The following is a 22,215-nucleotide window of genomic DNA, read 5'->3' as shown; positions in this document are numbered from 1 at the left end:
GTGATTTTTCTTTTATTTCATCTGGAAATTTATTTCCAAATTCTATAGATCTAGATATAGGTGTTATAGTACCTTGATATATGTTGTGGTCTAAAAAACGTATTTTTGTTTGAAATATTTGCATCTTTTTGCGGATACTACTAGTCCATGCTTTTTAACAATGTTCAAAAAGGTGTATAGATGTTTAAAGTGTTGGTCGATAGATTTTGAATATATTAACACATCATCTATGTATACAATAGAGAAGGTGGAGTAAGGGTTAAATATTTCGTTCATTATATTTTGAAATTCGGATGGTGCGTTTTTTAAACTGAAAGGCATAACATTCCATTCGTAATGCCCAAAAGGCACTGTGAATGCTGTTTTATATTTATCCTTCTCGGCAATTTGTATTTGCCAAAATCCACTTTTCATGTCAAATTTAGAGAATATACAGGCGTCATAAAATCATTTTAATAGATCTCTTTTGTTTGGTATTGGGTATCTTATTCATTGTATTACATTGTTTAAGGGTTTATAGTTGATTACTAAGCGTGGTACTCCTCTTTCTTTTTCAGCTTGGTTGTTAACATAAAATGCTGAACAACTCCAAGGAGATTTAGATTTTCTTATTAAGTTCTTATCTAGTAATTCTTGTATTTCCTTTTTGCAATATTCTAAAAGTTCTTGATTCATTTGAATAGGTCTAGCTTTACTTGGAATATTTTTTTCGTTAAAATCTTTTTCGTAGGGTATTTCAACAATATGTTTTTTTCTTTCCCAAAAGGCATTTGGGAGTTCAGAACATATTTAGTTTAGTAGTTCAACTTCTAAAGTTTTTATTTTATTTGTCACTTGTGGATCACTTAGTTGTTGTTCTATATGTTGGTATTTTATTTCTTGTTGTAAATATTGTATATGTTTTTGTTTCCCGTCTATTAAATTTATAGATTTTTCTATTGTTGAATTTTGTAAGGCTAAGATTTCTTTTGTTTTCATTGCGGATAGAAATTCAAACATTATTTTCCCTCCTACAATTTTTGTGGTAATCCCTAGTTCTGTAACTTTAAACGAATAAATTTGTGTAAAAAATGGTGTTCCTAGTATAACTTCTTGGCTTAAGTTTTTTGCAAGGATAAATTGAGTTTTAAAACAATAATTTTTGTTACAGATTTTTGCTTTAGGTAATTTGTAGTTGACCTTCAAACTACTTCCGTTTGCACCACTAAGTTTTTCATATGTTTTTTCATAGAATTTTGTAGGAACTATTCCTTCTCTAATACAATTATAGTCAGCTCCTGTATCTAGAAGTGCTATTGTTTCTAGTTTAAAATCATACCCTGTGTATTGTGATTTTTGTATACCATTTTTGATAGTTTATTTTGTTTATTTTCTGGATATATTCTTCTTCTTCTTTTGTTTGTTTATGGTTTTCAGGGTTGCTTGTGGAGGGTTTGTCCATTGTTGTGGGTGGAGATTCATGGACTTTTTGTTCTATAAGGGCTAATCTAGCGTCTACTTGCAATTGATGAAGTTGATGTTGGTGAACTATTTGTTGTAATTCTTTTATTTGTGTTTTTAAATTTTTAACTTCTCCTTGTAATTCACCAGTGGTTACTTGTTTAAATAGTGTTGGAGAGGGATATTTTTCTATTATTTTGTTAAGACTCAAAGGTTGTGGAGTTAATAATTGATTTTCTCGTTGCACTAAATCTCTTAATTTTAATAAATATTCTTTTTTTGTTTCTTGATCATCTATTTTATCTATAATATCTATTAAAAATTATTTGTCAATGTCTTTTGTAATTATGTTTATTGTTTTACAAATGCATATGCCATCTGAGATATTTTCAGAATTTTGAGAGGATGTGTCACTTTCATCTTCTATTATGTCTAGAGAAGGGTCGCTACTGAGTTCTTCTGAATTTTCAGTTTCTGAAAGAAGTAATTTTTCTAATTTTTCTTTAATGTCTTGTTGATCGTGAAATATTTCATTGATTTTTCTTTTCATTTTACAATCTGTAGATTTATGTCCTGGCCTTTTACAGTTCCAGCATATAATTCTTTCTTTTTTAGATGGTTCTCGGGGGTTTTTGTTTTTTGTATAGTATGAGTTAAAAAAATTCTTTGTAAATCTTTTATTTTTATTATAAGGTTGTGGATAAAAAGTTTTATTTTGTTTGCGTAGTTTTCTTCTTTTTCTAGAAGGTGGAGTGAGATGATTATAACCATATTGTTCACAAAATGAACTCATAGTTTCTCCAAATTAAAATTTGGTACTTTGTTGTTTATCTTTGTGTTCTTGACATATTTGTAGACCTTCCTTTTTAATAAAGACAAACAATTGACCATAGGTTATTGTATCCCATGGGATTGGTTGTCCTCCAAAATAATCTTTTAGTTTATTAATTAATCGTTCTGCGAAAAATGATGGTAATCCTGCGATGAACCGTTCTTTCCAGAAGGGTTGGTTGCAGTCGTGTCTTTGAAATATGTTGGTTATAAATATATCTTTATACCATTTGAAGTCCCCTAGTGTTGGACATCTAAGATTTGTTAAAATAAGTTTTTTTACTTGTTAGTTCTTCCGAAGGGTTTCCTACAAAGTGCATGGTCATGGTGTGGAGTAATACTTCTACAGCGTTTTGAACTTGGTCTTCTTCATAAAAACCATCTTCTCCTTCTACTCTTCTAGTTTCAGTATGGTTTAGAATAGAATTTTGAGTTTCTACGCCTAAAGCATTGTCCCACCAAAATTTCAAGGCTCCATTGAAGCCCGAGATTAGCATGACACATGCTTGGTGGTCTGACATTCCTTTAGCTTTATAGGATAGGGTTGGCATCCCCATTTCTTGAAATAAATTCATCATTTCATATTCGGATCTACCATCTATATTCCATTCATATATGCCTTCTCCGTTGTAAAACTTTGTTGAGGGAAATTTATGATGTTCTTCAAATAATAAGTCGGGTGGTGAGTGCCTTGGATAATATGGTTTTTTGGATGGTTGAAAGTTTCTTTTTATTCTATTTATTTCTATATCGGTTTCAGATTGAATGTTTTCGTCAATATTATTTATCCCCTTGGCTTTGTCTAGTCTATCAAGTCTAGTTGAGATTGATTTTAAAATTTCATTTTCAGGAAATTTAATGGGTTTTGTTAATGGTTTGAAGAGAGGTGGTGAGATTGCAGTAAAGGGTGGATATAACGGCTTACAGTTTGTTGTTATGTTTTTTTCGTCTTTTTCTAGTTTGTTATCAAGGTTATCTATTTGTCGTGAAATAGTATTTAATATTTGACTTTGATAATTATTTTGTTCATATACTATCTTAATGTCTGCCATATATATTGAATCTTTATCATCTCGGTTTGCCCCGGTTCTAAAAGGTGTAGCTATTACTTGTCTTTGGGGAGTGTGAATTTTGATGTCTTTCAAAGGTGGATGGACTGATTTGTGTATTTTTCCGTTAGTCATTTCCCATGTGTGGTACAATGTGGAACTAGTGTTTATTGATTCATTTTTATATGGGTAGTATATGTCATTTTCTAAAGCGTATGTTTCAAACCATGTGAAAAATGGAATATTTACTTCTATATTTTCCATGTAGTTATACCATATTTCTCTAAAAGTTGTAAGTTTTTCTTTATTAAAAGCTTGAAAGTACCATTTTCTTTTATCCTCGTTTTTATCTGATAAGAATTCTTCTTTAAGGTAATCTTTGTCTATTGTAAATGTTTTTATGATAACATTTATTGATTTAAAATCTGAAGCTGTTGGGGAAGTAGGAAAGTTAGACGATCCCACTTCTGACTGTTGAACTGGTTCAGCTATTGGTGCTTGAAAAATAATAGGTTTTTTCCCTTGGCTTTTTGTTAAAATTTGTTCTACACTTTCCTCTGATTCAGTGCTAGCTTGGCCAGTTCTTTACTCAGAGAAAGATGAACGTGGGTGGAATGAACTAAATTTTAATGATGGTGGATCTCTGAAAGAACCGAAGTTTAATAATATTTTTCCATCATATTGTTCTGTTATACTCGTAATAATTCTTTGTTCAAAATTTCTTGGTGGTTGAGTAATATTAATTTTCCATTGATCAGGAATTGTAATTTCTGTCCATTTTAATTGTTTAGGTGTATATGTAGAGGTTGGTGTGTCTTTACCATGTGCAGCCAAAATTGTTGTTTCGCCTTTATCATCTTGCAATAAACATCGTGGGTTGAACTCAGATGTAGATTGCTTAAAGTAAATACGATACAACAACAAATAGCCATGTCTTTCTTGCTGAAATTTAATTTCAGGCAAGCGTACGTTTAAAACTAAAGTATTAAATATTGTAGGGTCATGTAAGCTTACTTGAAAATTTGGTGCACAATTAAAATATATAGCTCCGTTGCATAAGTTTTATTGTACTGCTCCTAATAAGGAGTCTTCAAATTTTAAAAGTGTTTTATCTCTTAATAACATGACTATTGGGGAATCAATCCCTGTTCTAGATAAAGGTTTAATTGATAATTGTATTAGGCCAAAATGAATATAATTAAAGTTTTTTCTTTTATAGTTTTCTTAAGCCATAGAAGAAAGTAGTTTAATTTCTTCAAATTCATTTTGTAATGATAAAGTTTGTTCATGTTCTTTAATTGCATATGCAGTTCTAAAATCAAAAGTTCCTATTTGATATATATTTTGTGGATTAACATAGGGTAGTTGATCTTTTGATATTTCTTGATTAAAGGTTGTAATTTTTGACATAATTTCTCTTGAATTAATTGTTTTTTGAGATGTAGAAGATGATGCATGCTTAGACTTAAACAACTTCCTAACCGTAGATGCCATGTTTAAATTATACTTAATCTATTGCTAAAAATGCAAACTAACCGCTCTTATCGATGACGAAAGACGCATGGGCTTACCAACGGACTCACTGCCTTCTGGTCTTATAGCCTGGAACACCTACGCTATCAACGCTCCCGACAAGGTTCTGGTAGGTTGGTTTTTAACACTAGGCTTAGGTTTAAAATAAACATGTCGTCTTTTGGCTTGGATATTTTAAGAAAAACATATATCATAATATAAGCAAAATTCTTTTGGCTCTGATACCATACGTTCTTTAACAAAACCCAGGATAAAAAAATATATAGTACGTTCTTTAACAAAACCCAGAGAACCATCTAAAAAAGAAAGAATTATATGCTGGAACTTTAAAGGCCAGGACATTAATCTACATATTGTAAAATGAAAAGAAAAATCAATGAAATATTTCACGATCAACAAGACATTAAAAAAAAATTAGAAAAATTACTTCTTTTAGAAACTGAAAATTCAGAAGAACTCAGTAGCGACCCTTCTCTAGACATAATAGAAGATGAAAGTGACACATCCTCTCAAAATGCATTTGACTGACACATTCTAACCCTAGAAATAGTAACAACGTTGTTTACTGCTTCAAATAAATGTTATCTTGGTTTTGGCCTGTTTCGGGACAAAATGGGTATAATTGGTGTCTAAACACTCCAAATTCAACCTGAACTCTTAGAGTGAGTCAAACGCATTGGATTGTTACATATTTTGACCCTAGAAAGAGTGAAATAGCTGTTTACTGCTTTGAATCAATGTTTTCTCTCGGTTTTAGCCTGTTTTCTCGGTTTAAGCCTGTTTTGGGATAAAACGGGTTTAAGTGTTGTCTAAACACTCCAAATTCATCCCGAACTCTTACAATTAGTAAAATTCATTAGATTGTCACACATTCTGACCCTAGAAAGAGTAACAAAGCAGTTTACTGCTTTGAATCAATTTTTTCTCGGTGTTAGCCTGTTTCGGGACAAAATAGATATAAATGGTGTCTGAACACTCCAAATTAAACTCGAACTCTTATAATTAGTCAAATTCATTGGATTGTTACATATTTTGACCCTATAAAGAGTAACATAGTTGTTTACTCTTTGAATCAATGTTTTCTCTCGGTTTTAGCCTGTTTTCTTGGTTTAAGCTTGTTTTGGGATAAAACGGGTTTAAGTGTTGTGTAAACACTCCAAATTCATCCCGAACTCTTACAATTAGTAAAATTCATAAGATTGACACACATTCTGACCCTAGAAAGAGTAACAAAGCTGTTTACTGCTTTGAATCAATTTTTTCTCGGTGTTAGCCTGTTTCGGGACAAAATGGATATAAATGGTGTCTAAACACTCCAAATTAAACTCGAACTCTTATAATTGTCAAATGCATTGGATCGTTACATATTTTTACCCTGTAAAGAGTAACATAGCTGTTTACTGCTTCGAATCAATGTTTTCTCCCGGTTTTAGCCTGTTTTCTTGGTTTAAGCTTGTTTTGGGATAAAACGGGTTTAAGCGTTGTCTAAACTCTCCAAATTCATCTCGAACTCTTACTATTAGTAAAATGCATTTGACTGTCACACATTCTGACCCTAGAAAGAGTAACAAAGCTGTTTACTGCTTTGAATCAATGTTTTCTCGGTGTTAGCCTGTTTCGGGACAAAATGGGTATAAGTGGTGTCTAAACACTCCAAATTAAACTCGAACTCTGATAATTAGTCAAATGCATTGGATTGTTACATATTTTGACCGTATAAAGAGTAACATAGCTATTTACTGCTTCGAATCAATGTTTTCTCTCGGTTTTAGCCTCTTTTCTTGGTTTAAGCATGTTTTTGGATAAAGCGGGTTTATGTGTTGTCTAAACACTCCAAATTCATCTCAAACTCTTACTATTAGTCAAATGCATTTGACTGTCACACATTCTAACCCTAGAAATAGTAACAAAGCTGTTTACTGCTTCAAATCAATGTTTTCTTGGTTTTAGCCTGTTTCGGGACAAAATGGGTATAATTGGTGTCTAAACACTCCAAATTCAACCTGCACTCTTACAGTGAGTCAAATGCATTGGATTGTTACATATTTCGACCCTAGAAAGAGTAACGTAGCTGTTTACTGCTTCGAATCAATGTTTTCTCTCGGTTTTAGCCTGTTTTCTCGGTTTAAGCCTGTTTTGGGATAAAACGGTTTAAGTGTTGTCTAAACACTCCAAATTCATCCCGAACTCTTACAATTAGTAAAATTCATAAGATTGTCACACATTCTGACCCTAGAAAGAGTAACAAAGCTGTTTACTGCTTTGAATCAATTTTTTCTTGGTGTTAGCCTGTTTCGGGACAAAATGGATATAAATGGTGTCTAAACACTCCAAATTAAACTCAAACTCTTATAATTAGTCTAATGCATTGGATTGTTGCATATTTTGACCCTGTAAAGAGTAACATAGCTGTTTACTGCTTCGAATCAATGTTTTCTCCCGGTTTTAGCCTGTTTTCTTGGTTTAAGCTTGTTTTGGGATAAAACGGGTTTAAGTGTTGTCTAAACACTCCAAACTCATCTCGAACTCTTACTATTTGTAAAATGCATTTGACTGTCACACATTCTGACCCTAGAAAGAGTAACAAAGGTGTTTACTGCTTTGAATTCATGTTTTCTCGGTGTTAGCCTGTTTCGGGACAAAATGGGTTTAAGTGGTGTCTAAACACTCCAAATTAAACTTGAACTCTGATAATTAGTCAAATGCATTAGATTGTTACATATTTCGACCCTGTAAAGAGTAACATAGCTGTTTACTGCTTCGAATCAATGTTTTCTCTCGGTTTTAGCCTGTTTTCTCGGTTTAAGCCTGTTTTGGGATAAAACGGGTTTAAGTGTTGTCTACACACTCCAAATTCATCCCGAACTCTTACAATTAGTAAAATTCATTAGATTGTCACACATTCTGACCCTAGAAAAAGTAACAAAGCTGTTTACTGCTTTGAATCAATTTTTTCTTTGTGTTAGCCTGTTTCGGGACAAAATGGATATAAATGGTGTCTAAACACTCCGAATTAAACTCAAACTCTTACTGTGAGTCAAATGCATTAGATTGTTACCTATTTTGACCCTAGAAAGAGTAACATAGCTGTTTACTGCTTCGAATCAAATTTTTCTCTCGGTATTAGCCTGTTTTCTAGATTTAAGCTTGTTTTTGGATAAAGCGGGTTTAAGTGTTGTCTAAACACTCCAAATTCATCTCAAACTCTTACTATTAGTAAAATGCATTTGACTGTCACACATTCTAACCCTAGAAATAGTAACAAAGCTGTTTACTGCCTCAAATCAATGTTTTTTTGGTTTTAGCCTGTTTCGGGACAAAATGGGTATAATTGGTGTCTAAAAACTCCAAATTCAACATGAACTCTTACAGTGAGTCAAATACATTGGATTGTTACATATTTTTATGAAGTGGCACACCACCGTCCGTACGGCCGTACGGACGTCCGTACAACCAACCAACTGGGCCGTCCGTACAACTAACATTCTCACAAGTCCAGTCCATTAAGGAAAGCCTCCAATGGTCGCATATCCTCGAGAACCTTCCATGGAGAGCCGTTGGGCGAGTTGCACAAGTGGGAAGTCAATGAGAGATCACATGTTGAGTTAAGGAGATGTCGCTATCTCCATGTATATGTGTGCATAGTATCCTAGAGAGAATATACCATTTGTAACTCTCTATAAATGTATTGTAAGTATAATCTAAATAAAGCAAGAAAAGAGTTTATCTCTCTTTCTCCAACACTCTCTCTCAATCGCTCACTCTCCTCACTCTCTTCCCACACTATACGATTTCAAACTCTTGGTTATACTCACAAATCTCTCTTCTTTAATTCTTACATGGTATCAGAGCAGATTGTTCCTGTTTCTTTACTCCATTTCCATCACAATCTTTGTTCTTAAAACTCTCTTTTCTTTTAACTGTTGGACAAACACTTAAACATACAAGTTTACCATGGAACACACCAAAACCATGATTGTTCCAGTTACTCTCAAAGGAGAGAACTACTTACTGTGGGCAAGGACCACGAAGACAGCCCTATGTGGCCGAGGACTTCGGTCCCATGTTGAAACGACCGAAGCTCCAAGTGGTGAGACCACCAAAGACGGCAAGGATCTTGTCACAGATGAAAGAAGCAAGTGGTTTCAAGAAGATCAAGGAGTTCTAGACATTATTCAAAACTCTCTAGGTGCTCCTATCCTTGAAGCTTACTCCTATTGCAAAACCGCAAAGGACTTGTGGGACACTCTCGAGAATGTCTTTGGGAATGTTACCTATGTGAACCGAATCTTTGAAATTAAGAGAGCCATCAACAATCTCAACCAAGAAGACATGGAGTTCACCAAGCACATTGAGAAATTTAGGTCTCTTTGGGCTGAACTAGAGATGCTCCGGCCGGCGACGATAGATCCGGCCATCTTAAACGAAAGGCGTGAACAAGATAAGGTTTTTGTCTTACTCTTGACCTTAAACCCTTCCTACAACGACCTTATCAAGCACATCCTGCGATCCGATAAGCTCCCTGGCCTAGATGACGTATGCAACCAAATTCAAAAGGAACATGGTTCCATGGGGCTATTTGGAGGCAAGGGGGAGCTAGTAACCGCCAACAAGGTAGAGGTGGCCTCCGCAAACAGAAGCTTTTACAAGCATGATGACAAGAACACACCATTTTGCGAGCATTGTAAGAAGGCTGGCCATTTCAAGAGTCGCTGCTGGATTCTCCACCCACACCTCCGCATAAACCGTGGAGGAACAAGCCGAGGTGGACCAAGAGCTCACCAAGCGAACATGGTCGGAGAGGCAACTACCTCGACACCAAGTGGCGAAACCCTTGAGGGGAATGGAGCGGTGTTAGCAGCGTCTTCGGAGCTTGTGAGGAAGTCGGACCTTGATGCTCTCATCAAAGCCCTCAAAGAGGCGTCCGGTAACTCTAATCTTGCCTCAAACTCCTCTAAAACTCTTATTATTGACTCTGGGGCATCACATCACATGATTTGTGACTCTAGGTTGATTAGTGAAATTGAACCCGCAAATGGTAATGTAGTTATTGCTAATGGTGATAAAGTTCCAGTTAAAGGCATTGGTAACTTGAAACTGTTTAACAAAAACTCTAAAGCCTTTTTCATGCCTACCTTCACTTCAAATTTATTACCTGTCAAGAGAGCTACCAATGATCTAAATTGTTATGCTATATTCGGTCCTAATGATGTTCATTTTCAGGATATTGACACAAGTAAAGTCCTCGGCCAAGGAACATCGAAAGACGACCTCTATGTGCTTGAGGATTTGAACTTAGCTCCTTCTAGTTCCTCTTGTTTTAGTTCAATTATTGTTAAGCCTAATAGTGCTATTTGGCATGCTAGACTAGGACATCCTCACTCTACGGCATTAGAACTTATGTTGCCTAATATGTCATTTAAGAATGAAAATTGTGAGGCCTGTATCCTTGGTAAACATTGCAAATCTGTTTTTCCCAAGTCTATTACTATTTATGAGAATTGTTTTGATTTGGTTCATTCTGATGTTTGGACATCTCCTTGCTTATTTAGAGAAAATCAAAAGTATTTTGTTACTTTTATTGATGAAAAATCAAAATATACTTGGTTGACTTTACTTCCCTGCAAGGATAGAGTTCTTGAGGCTTTTACTAATTTTCAAAATTATGTTACTAACCACTACAATGCAAAGATTAAAATTTTGAGATCAGATAATGGTGGAGAGTACACAAGCCATGCCTTCAAACAATATCTAGCCAAACATGGAATCATTCACCAAACTAGTTGTCCATACACACCACAACAAAATGGAGTGGCTGAGAGGAAGAACAGGCATCTCATTGAGGTAGCAAGGTCTATGATGTTTCACACAAGGGTTCCAAAGCGTTTTTGGGGAGATGCCGTACTCACAGCCTGTTATCTTATCAACCGCACACCAACAAAGATCCTTAACGACATATCCCCATTTGAGGTATTAAACAAGGAAAAACCTACGTTTGATCATTTAAGGGTGTTTGGTTGTGTTTGTTATGTGTTGCGACCAGGTGAACTACGAGATAAGCTTGATGCCAAGAGCGTTAAAAGCATGTTTATCTACTATTCCACTACACAAAAAGGGTATAAGTGCTATGAGCCGGAGACGAGGAGAGTCCTAGTCTCTCGTGATGTCAAGTTTGTGGAATCACAAGGTTTCTATGATGAGAAAAAATGGGACGAGCTTTGCAATCTATCAACCTCCCCATCCGACTGGACACGAAACCTACGTGTTATACTTGAGCGACTAGGCATCGAAAATGATCGGGTCACCACCGAACCAGCCGGTTCAACATCACCCACTCAGCCTGAGCCATTGAGTGAACCTGATCTTGAGGCATCAGACCCGCCAACAGAGGTATCTCCACCCGAGGAATCGCCTACGGACGACAATGCCGAGCCGCCTCTTATCAATGAAGTTCCGGCCGAGGAACCAGTCACACACGAACATGATGACCCTGATGCTGGGACTATAATTCCTCTTCGACGAAGCCAGCGCCTCAAGTTTCCTCCCACCAATTGGAAGAACACTCGCGTCTACTACAACAACATGGTCGTCGCACATCCTATTCAAGCCGTATGTTCCCTTGCGCACTTTCCTCAGGATCATCAAGTCTTTCTTGGCCATATTGATGGAAACTGGATTCCACGGACCTATGATGAGGCTAAGAACCATAAGGTATGGCGAGAAGCGGTCAATGCCGAAAACACAGCCATGATACAAAACCACACATGGTATGAAGCCGATTTACCCAAGGGCAAGAAGGCTGTCACGTCACGGTATATCTTCATTATTGATGTTCATATATTTTACCTTGTTCTCCCTTAGTTTATTCACAACTTTTGCATCTTTTGCTATCCATTTAGGCCATTATTGTGTAGCTTTAGGACTAATCATGCATTAGAGTATAGTTGCATTGCATTTGCATCTTTTCATGAATAAACAGGTGATTTTGGAGCTTAAGGAGCATGGAAGCAATGGTGAGGAGAAGTGAAGCAATCATGAGGAGAAAACAAGAGAGTTAAGGCTGAAGAATCAAGGTCCAGAGTCCAACTCGACCGCACACTCGACCAGACACTCGACCGTGTGCTGAGAAGGACTCGACCGAGTGGAGAATGCACGAGAGAAGCCAGTTCGACCAGCCACTCGACCGAGCACTGGTCGAGTTGACCGAGCTGTTGACTGCTTTGACTTTTTGTATTTTTAGGGCTTCCACCTCATCTCCTATATAATACCCTTGTACCTGCAGCCACCAAAGAGTCCAGCTTTTTAGAGAGTCTAAAACCTAGTTTTTATCTTTTTTAGATTTATTCCTTTTGCACTTTCTTTTATTTTTAGATCTTGTACTTGTTTAAGAAAGAAAGACTAGATTCTTGTATTTTGTTGGTTTCATAACTTTCAAGATATTAAGATTTCGAGTTTCATTTCTCCATCAATATTGTAGATCTCTGTTTCATCTTTCTAATAATGCAAGTTTCGATATTTTCTGGGTTTTTGACTTATTTCACCATTTGTTCTTGTGAGTAGTTTGCTTAGGACCTTGAGGATGGGTTAGGCTGGGTTGATCTTGTGGTTTATTTGATTTGGTCAAGCTTGATTGTTTTAGAACTCTTCTAGGCTAGATGTTCTTAATGCTGATCCTATATATGAGAAGATAGGGTTTGATTTCAAGCATCTTAGCATCACACCAATGTTTAAGGAGCATAGATAAGGCTAGATCTAGAGCTTACCATTAGGCTTGCTAAGAGATTAGAGGTCTTGTTTGGTTTGAGATGTATTGCTTAATGCCTGCTTGTGTAGATTCTTTTCTCTGTGAGAACAAGTCTAGAAATGCATAGGTTTGATTGTTTCTTGCCATGAGAGTGGATTAAACATGTCTTAGAATAGTATGTCTAGAGATTAGCTCAAAGTTTGCTTGAGATTTGTTGACCAAGTTAGATAACCACAATGATTAGTTCAGCCCATGAATCCCTCCTCAAGGCCTTCTTTGTTTATTAATATCTTAGTCTAAATATCATTGCTTGCTTGTTGTTTGATTCGTTTTTGCATTGCTCTGTTTTTATTGTGTTGCTCTGTTTTCACGTTTAGTCTAGCTCGACCCTGTACTCGACCTACACTCGGTCGAGTGCTTGCTCGAGTTCGTCCCCAGAACTTGTGTTTATGATTTGTGATTGTCCTGTTTAATTCCTGTTTTATTTCTGTTGCATTCATTTAGCTTTCTGTTCATTACTTATCTTGCATTAGTTCTTCATCAACATAGTTTCTATTTCTGTTCTTGCTATTATAATTATTCTGTTTCATTTGCATTTAGTTCTTAGTTCTTGTAGTTTGCTTTCTGCACTTTGCATTTTCATTATAGGATTGTTAGTGACAAACAACCATTACATCTGGCTTGACTTAGACTCATATGCACATCTTGATTGTTCACAAACACTCAGATTGGATTGACACCTCTTATACTACAATTGCATAAGGGGAATTGAAACACCCTGACATCCATTCATTCATAAGTCATCATTCCATACATCATTCAACCACCACACCACAAAAATAGTCAGTTTCAACTATCAAGTATAAAAGTAATGGGGAGATCGAACGCTATAAGGCGCGTCTTGTAGCTCGGGGATTCACGCAAACGTATGGGGAGGACCTCGATTGGGAGCTGTGGCAAATGGATGTTAAGAATGCCTTCTTACAAGGAGAACTTGAAGACGAAGTATACATGCGGCGACCACCAGGTTTAGAAGAAAACCATCGCTCCGGGAAAGGTCTTAAAGCTCAACAAAGCAATTTATGGCTTGAAACAGTCTCCAAGGGCATGGTACCATAAGCTAAGCACCACACTTCTTGACAAAGGATTTCGCAAATCCGAGGCTGACCACACCCTATTCACATTATCAAGCACCAAAGGTATAATAGTCATTCTAGTGTATGTTGATGATATCATCATCACTGGAAGTGACACGGTAGGTATTCAAGACACTAAACCTTCTTGAAATCAGTCTTTGACATAAAAGATCTTGGAGAATTGAAATATTTCCTTGGGATAGAAGTGTATAGATCGGATGAAGGTTTATTCTTATCACAAAGGAAATATGCACTTGATTTGTTGAATGAGACAGGTAAATTAGGATCAAAGGCAGTGTCAACAACTCTTGAAGAAAACTACAAGGCTGGAGGACAGGGGGAGCTCAATACAGCCCCATTCAAGGATGTTAGCCTCTACCGGCGTCTAGTAGGTAAGCGTATCTACTTAACCATCACTCGGCCTGACATTTGCTTTGCTGTGAACCAGGCAAGCTAACATATGAAGAATCCGACGGTCCATCACTGGAACATGGTGACTCGAATCCTCAAATACATCAAAGGCTCACCGTGACAAGGCATTTGGATGGGGCGCAACAACAACACAGAACTAGTAGGCTATTGTGATGCTGACTATGCCGGAGATCGTGGAGACCGTCGCTCTACCACTGGCTATTGCACGTTTCTTGGAGGGAACTTGGTCACTTGGAAGAGCAAGAAGCAAAAGGTTGTATCACTTTCAAGTGTCGAATCCGAATATAGAGCTATGAGGAAACTTACAACGGAACTGATGTGACTCAAGGCTCTTCTCAAGGATCTGGGAATTGAGTCAACAAAACCAATCACAATGCATTGTGATAATGAGGCCGCCATTCATATCGCAACCAATTCGGTGTTCCATGAGAGAACAAGGCATATTGAAGTGGATTGCCATAAAGTTCGAGAGCAAATCAAGCTTGGAGTGGTCCTACCGTGTCATACCGAAAGCAAGGAACAGCTTGCTGACATTTACTCGAAACTTGGTCTCATGGACCTAACTCGGCCATGAGTTCCTTGCTTGGCACCTACAATCTTTTTCCCTTATGTATAGTTTTTCCCAATAGGTTTTCTATACTAAGGTTTTTAATGAGGTGGGTGCCTATGCTGTCAAGCTTGACCAATATCTGAGGTCAAGCTTGAGGGGGAGTATGAAGTGGCAGTACGGACGTCTGTACAACCAACTGGGCCGTCCATACAACTGACATTCTCACAAGTCCAGTCCATTAAGGAAAGCCTCCAACGGTCGCATATCCTCGAGAACCTTCCATGGAGATCCGTTGGGCGAGTTGCACAAGGGGGAAGTCAATGAGAGATCAGATGTTGAGTTAAGGAGATGTCGCTATCTCCATGTATATGTGTGCATAGTATCCTAGAGAGAATATACCATTTGTAACTCTCTATAAATGTATTGTAAGTATAATCTAAATAAAGCAAGAAAAGAGTTTATATCTCTTTCTCCAACACTCTCTCTCATATAATCACTCTCCTCACTCTCTTCCCACACTATACGATTTCAAACTCTTGGTTATACTCACAAATCTCTCTTCTTTAATTCTTACAGTTTTGACCCTAGAAAGAGTAAAATAGCTGTTTACTACTTCGAATCAATGTTTTCTCTCGGTCTTAGCCTGTTTTCTCGGTTTAAGCCTGTTTTGGGATAAAACGGGTTTAAGTGTTGTCTAAACACTCAAAATTCATCCCGAACTCTTACAATTAGTAAAATTCATTAGATTATCACACATTTTGACCCTAGAAAGAGTAACAAAGCTATTTACTGCTTTGAATCAATTTTTTCTTGGTGTTAGCCTGTTTCGGGACAAAATGGATATAAATGATGTCTAAACACTCCAAATTAAACTCGAACTCTTATCATTAGTCAAATGCATTGGATTGTTACATATTTTGACCCTATAAAGAGTAACATAGCTGTTTACTGCTTCGAATCAATGTTTTCTCTTTGTTTTAGCCTGTTTTCTTGGTTTAAGCCTGTTTTGGGATAAAACTGGTTTAAGTGTTGTCTAAACACTGCAAATTCATCTTGAAATCTTACTATTAGTAAAATGCATTTGAATCTCACACATGCTGCCCCTAGAAAGAGTAACAAAGCTGTTTACTGCTTTGAATAAATGTTTTCTCGGTGGTAGCCTGTTTCGGGACAAAATGGGTATAAGTGGTGTCTAAATACTCCAAATTAAACTTGAACTCTTATAATCAGTCAAATGCATTGGATTGTTACATATTTTGACCCTATAAAGAGTAGCATAGCTGTTTACTGCTTCGAATCAATGTTTTCTCTCGGTTTTAGCCTCCTTTCCGTGTTTAAGCCTGTTTTGGGATAAAACGGGTTTAAGTGTTATCTAAACACTCCAAATTTATTCTGAACTCTTACAATTAGTCAAATGCATTGGATTGTCACACATTCTGACACTATTAACAGGAACAAAGCTGTTTACTGCCTCGAATCATTGTTTTCTCGTTTTTAGCCTATTTCAGGACAAAATGGATAAAAGTGGTGTTTAAACACTCCAAATTCAACATGAACTCTTATAATTACTCAAATGCATTAGATTGTTACATATTTTGACCCTAGAAAGAGTAACATAACTGTTTACTGCTTCGAATCAATGTTTTCTCTCGGTATTAGCCTGTTTTCTAGATTTAAGCCTGTTTTTGGATAAAGCGGGTTTAAGTGTTGTCTAAACACTCCAAATTCATCTCAAACTCTTACTACTAGTAAAATGCATTTGACTGTCACACATTTTAACCCTAGAAATAGTAACAAAGCTATTTACTACTTCGAATTAATGTTTTCTTGGTTTTAGCCTGTTTCGGGACAAAATAAGTATAATTGGTGTCTAAACACTCCAAATTCAACCTGAACTCTTACAGTGAGTCAAATGCATTGAATTGTTACATATTTTGACCCTAGAAAGTGTAACATAGCTGTTTACTGCTTCGAATCAATGTTTTCTCTCAGTTTTAGCCTGTTTTCTCGGTTTAAGCCTGTTTTGGGATAAAATGGGTTTAAGTGTTGTTTAAACACTCCAAATTCATCCCGAACTCTTACAATTAGTAAAATTCATTAGATTGTCACACATTCTGATCCTAGAAAAAGTAACAAAGCTGTTTACTGCTTTGAATCAATTTTTTCTCGGTCTTAGCCTGTTTCGGGACAAAATGGATATAAATGGTGTCTAAACACTCCAAATTAAACTTGAACTCTTATAATTAGTCAAATGCATTGGATTGTTACATATTTTGACCCTATAAAGAGTAACATAGCTGGTTACTGCTTCGAATCAATGTTTTCTCTCGGTTTTAGCCTGTTTACTTGGTTTAGGCTTGTTTTGGGATAAAACGGGTTTAAGTATTGTCTAAACACTCCAAATTCATCTCGAACTCTTACTAATAGTAAAATGCATTTGACTGTCACACCTTCTGACCCTAGAAAGAGTAACAAAGCTGTTTACTGCTTTGAATCAATGTTTTCTCGGCGTTAGCCTGTTTCAGGACAAAATGGCTATAAGTGGTGTCTAAACACTCCAAATTTAACTCGAACTCTGATAATTAGTCAAATGCATTGGATTGTTACATATTTTGACCGTATAAAGAGTAACATAGCTGTTTACTGCTTCGAATCAACGTTTTCTCTCGGTTTTAGCCTGTTTTGGGATAAATTGGGTTTAAGTGTTGTCTAAACACTCCAAATTCATCTCGAACTCTTACAATTAGTAAAATGCATTTGAATCTCACACATGCTGACCCTAGAAAGAGTAACAAAGCTGTTTACTGCTTTGAATAAATGTTTTCTCGGTCTTAGCCTGTTTCGGGACAAAATGGATATAAGTGGTGTCTAAATACTCCAAATTAAACTTGAACTCTTATAATTAGTCAAATGCATTGGATTGTTACATATTTTGATCCTATAAAGAGTAACATATTTGTTTACTACTTCGAATCAATGTCTCTCGGTTTTAGCCTCTTTTCTTGGTTTAAGCCTGTTTTGGGATAAAACGGGTTTAAGTTTTGTCTAAACACTACAAAGTTATTCCGAACTCTTAAAATTAGTTAAATGCATTGGATTGTCACATATTCTGACACTATTAACAGTAACAAAGCTTTTTACTGCCTCGAATTGTTTTCTCGGTTTTAGCCTATTTCAGGACAAAATGGGTAAAAGTGGTGTTTAAACACTCCAAATTCAACATGAACTCTTATAATTACTCAAATGCATTAGATTGTTACATATTTTGACCTTAGAAAGAGTAACATAGCTGTTCACTGCTTCGAATCAATGTTTTCTCTCGGTATTAGCCTGTTTTCTAGATTTAAGCCTGTTTTTGGATAAAGCGGGTTTAAGTGTTGTATAAACACTCCAAATTCATCCCGAACTCTTACAATTAGTAAAATTCATTAGATTGTCATACATTCTGACCCTAGAAATAGTAACAAAGCTGTTTACTGCTTCAAATCAATGTTTTCTTGGTTTTAGCCTGTTTCGGGACAAAATGGGTATAATTGGTGTCTAAACACTCCAAAATCAACTTGAACTCTTACAGTGAGTCAAATGCATTGGATTGATACATATTTTGACCCTAGAAAGAGTAACAAAGCTGTTTACTGCTTTGAATCAATTTTTTCTTGGTGTTAGCCTGTTTCGGGACAAAATGGATATAAATGATGTCTAAACACTCCAAATTAAACTCGAACTCTTATCATTAGTCAAATGCATTGGATTGTTACATATTTTGACCCTATAAAGAGTAACATAGCTGTTTACTGCTTCGAATCAATGTTTTCTCTCGGTTTTAGCCTGTTTTCTCGGTTTAAGCCTGTTTTGGGATAAAACGGGTTTAAGTGTTGTCTAAACACTCAAAATTCATCCCGAACTCTTACAATTAGTAAAATTCATTAGATTATCACACATTTTGACCCTAGAAAGAGTAACAAAGCTATTTACTGCTTTGAATCAATTTTTTCTTGGTGTTAGCCTGTTTCGGGACAAAATGGATATAAATGATGTCTAAACACTCCAAATTAAACTCGAACTCTTATCATTAGTCAAATGCATTGGATTGTTACATATTTTGACCCTATAAAGAGTAACATAGCTGTTTACTGCTTCGAATCAATGTTTTCTCTCGGTTTTAGCCTGTTTTCTTGGTTTAAGCCTGTTTTGGGATAAAACTGGTTTAAGTGTTGTCTAAACACTGCAAATTCATCTTGAAATCTTACTATTAGTAAAATGCATTTGAATCTCACACATGCTGCCCCTAGAAAGAGTAACAAAGCTGTTTACTGCTTTGAATAAATGTTTTCTCGGTGGTAGCCTGTTTCGGGACAAAATGGGTATAAGTGGTGTCTAAATACTCCAAATTAAACTTGAACTCTTATAATCAGTCAAATGCATTGGATTGTTACATATTTTGACCCTATAAAGAGTAGCATAGCTGTTTACTGCTTCGAATCAATGTTTTCTCTCGGTTTTAGCCTCCTTTCCGTGTTTAAGCCTGTTTTGGGATAAAACGGGTTTAAGTGTTATCTAAACACTCCAAATTTATTCTGAACTCTTACAATTAGTCAAATGCATTGGATTGTCACACATTCTGACACTATTAACAGGAACAAAGCTGTTTACTGCCTCGAATCATTGTTTTCTCGTTTTTAGCCTATTTCAGGACAAAATGGATAAAAGTGGTGTTTAAACACTCCAAATTCAACATGAACTCTTATAATTACTCAAATGCATTAGATTGTTACATATTTTGACCCTAGAAAGAGTAACATAACTGTTTACTGCTTCGAATCAATGTTTTCTCTCGGTATTAGCCTGTTTTCTAGATTTAAGCCTGTTTTTGGATAAAGCGGGTTTAAGTGTTGTCTAAACACTCCAAATTCATCTCAAACTCTTACTACTAGTAAAATGCATTTGACTGTCACACATTTTAACCCTAGAAATAGTAACAAAGCTATTTACTACTTCGAATTAATGTTTTCTTGGTTTTAGCCTGTTTCGGGACAAAATAAGTATAATTGGTGTCTAAACACTCCAAATTTAACTCGAACTCTGATAATTAGTCAAATGCATTGGATTGTTACATATTTTGACCGTATAAAGAGTAACATAGCTGTTTACTGCTTCGAATCAACGTTTTCTCTCGGTTTTAGCCTGTTTTGGGATAAATTGGGTTTAAGTGTTGTCTAAACACTCCAAATTCATCTCGAACTCTTACAATTAGTAAAATGCATTTGAATCTCACACATGCTGACCCTAGAAAGAGTAACAAAGCTGTTTACTGCTTTGAATAAATGTTTTCTCGGTCTTAGCCTGTTTCGGGACAAAATGGATATAAGTGGTGTCTAAATACTCCAAATTAAACTTGAACTCTTATAATTAGTCAAATGCATTGGATTGTTACATATTTTGACCCTATAAAGAGTAACATATTTGTTTACTACTTTGAATCAATGTCTCTCGGTTTTAGCCTCTTTTCTTGGTTTAAGCCTGTTTTGGGATAAAACGGGTTTAAGTTTTGTCTAAACACTACAAAGTTATTCCGAACTCTTAAAATTAGTTAAATGCATTGGATTGTCACATATTCTGACACTATTAACAGTAACAAAGCTTTTTACTGCCTCGAATCATTGTTTTCTCGGTTTTAGCCTATTTCAGGACAAAATGGGTAAAAGTGGTGTTTAAACACTCCAAATTCAACATGAACTCTTATAATTACTCAAATGCATTAGATTGTTACATATTTTGACCTTAGAAAGAGTAACATAGCTGTTCACTGCTTCGAATCAATGTTTTCTCTCGGTATTAGCCTGTTTTCTAGATTTAAGCCTGTTTTTGGATAAAGCGGGTTTAAGTGTTGTATAAACACTCCAAATTCATCCCGAACTCTTACAATTAGTAAAATTCATTAGATTGTCATACATTCTGACCCTAGAAATAGTAACAAAGCTGTTTACTGCTTCAAATCAATGTTTTCTTGGTTTTAGCCTGTTTCGGGACAAAATGGGTATAATTGGTGTCTAAACACTCCAAAATCAACTTGAACTCTTACAGTGAGTCAAATGCATTGGATTGATACATATTTTGACCCTAGAAAGAGTAACAAAGCTGTTTACTGCTTCGAATCAATGTTTTCTCTCGGTATTAGCCTGTTTTCTAGATTGAAGCCTGTTTTTGGATAAAGCGGGTTTAAGTGTTGTCTAAACACTCCAAATTCATCTCAAACTCTTACTATTAGTAAAATGCATTTGACTTTCACACATTCTAACCCTAGAAATAGTAACAAAGCTGTTTACTGCTTCAAATCAATGTTTTCTTGGTTTTAACCTGTTTCGGGACAAAATGGGTATAATTGGTGTCTAAACACCCCATATTCAACTTTAACTCTTACAATGAGTCAAATGCATTGGATTGTTACATATTTTGACCCTAGAATGAGTAACATAGCTGTTTACTGCTTCGAATCAATGTTTTCTCTCGGTTTAAGCCTGTTTTGGGATAAAACAGGTTTAAGTGTTGTCTAAACACTCCAAATTCATCCCGAACTCTTACAATTAGTAAAATTCATTAGATTGTCACACATTCTGACCCTAGAAAGAGTAACAAAGCTGTTTACTGCTTTGAATAAATGTTTTCTCGGTGGTAGCCTGTTTCGGGACAAAATGGGTATAAGTGGTGTCTAAATACTCCAAATTAAACTTGAACTCTTATAATTAGTCAAATGCATTGGATTGTTACATATTTTGACCCTATAAAGAGTAGCATAGCTGTTTACTGCTTCGAATCAATGTTTTCTCTCGGTTTTAGCCTCCTTTCCGTGTTTAAGCCTGTTTTGGGATAAAACGAGTTTAAGTGTTGTCTAAACACTCCAAATTTATTCCGAACTCTTACAATTAGTCAAATGCATTGGATTGTCACACATTCTGACACTATTAACAGGAACAAAGCTGTTTACTGCCTCGAATCATTGTTTTCTCGTTTTTAGCCTATTTCAGGACAAAATGGGTAAAAGTGGTGGTTAAACACTCCAAATTCAACATGAACTCTTATAATTACTCAAATGCATTAGATTGTTACATATTTTGACCCTATAAAGAGTAACATAGCTGTTTACTGCTTCGAATCAATGTTTTCTCTCGGTATTAGCCTATTTTCTAGATTTAAGCCTGTTTTTGGATAAAGCGGGTTTAAGTGTTGTCTAAACACTCCAAATTCATCTCAAACTCTTACTATTAGTAAAATGCATTTGACTGTCACACATTATAACCCTAGAAATAGTAACAAATCTGTTTACTAATTCGAATCAATGTTTTCTTGGTTTTAGCCTGTTTCGGGACAAAATGGGTATAATTGGTGTCTAAACACTCCAAATTCAACCTGAACTCTTACAGTGAGTCAAATGCATTGAATTGTTACATATTTTGACCCTAGAAAGAGTAACATAGCTGTTTACTGCTTCGAATCAATGTT

The 22,215-nt window shown here is 35.8% G+C and overlaps 1 protein-coding gene across 1 annotated transcript; it reads left to right on the top strand.

The window, feature by feature from the left end:
- Window positions 1-9,422: 9,422 nt before the first annotated feature.
- On the top strand, window positions 9,423-14,190 carry LOC147942416 (uncharacterized). Its single transcript, XM_087456051.1, has 5 exons — window positions 9,423-10,305; window positions 10,897-11,564; window positions 13,492-13,602; window positions 13,694-13,796; window positions 14,009-14,190. Exons 1-5 carry the CDS (start codon window positions 9,423-9,425, stop codon window positions 14,188-14,190), a joined length of 1,947 nt encoding a protein of 648 aa, XP_087312177.1.
- Window positions 14,191-22,215: the final 8,025 nt, after the last annotated feature.

Source organism: Camelina sativa, chromosome 6, assembly GCF_030686135.1.
Source record: "Camelina sativa cultivar CO46 ecotype springtype chromosome 6, ASM3068613v1".
Classification (NCBI taxonomy): domain Eukaryota; kingdom Viridiplantae; phylum Streptophyta; class Magnoliopsida; order Brassicales; family Brassicaceae; genus Camelina; species Camelina sativa.
Note: the sequence above shows the minus strand (reverse complement) of the source record. Positions and strands in the feature narration are given on the sequence as shown.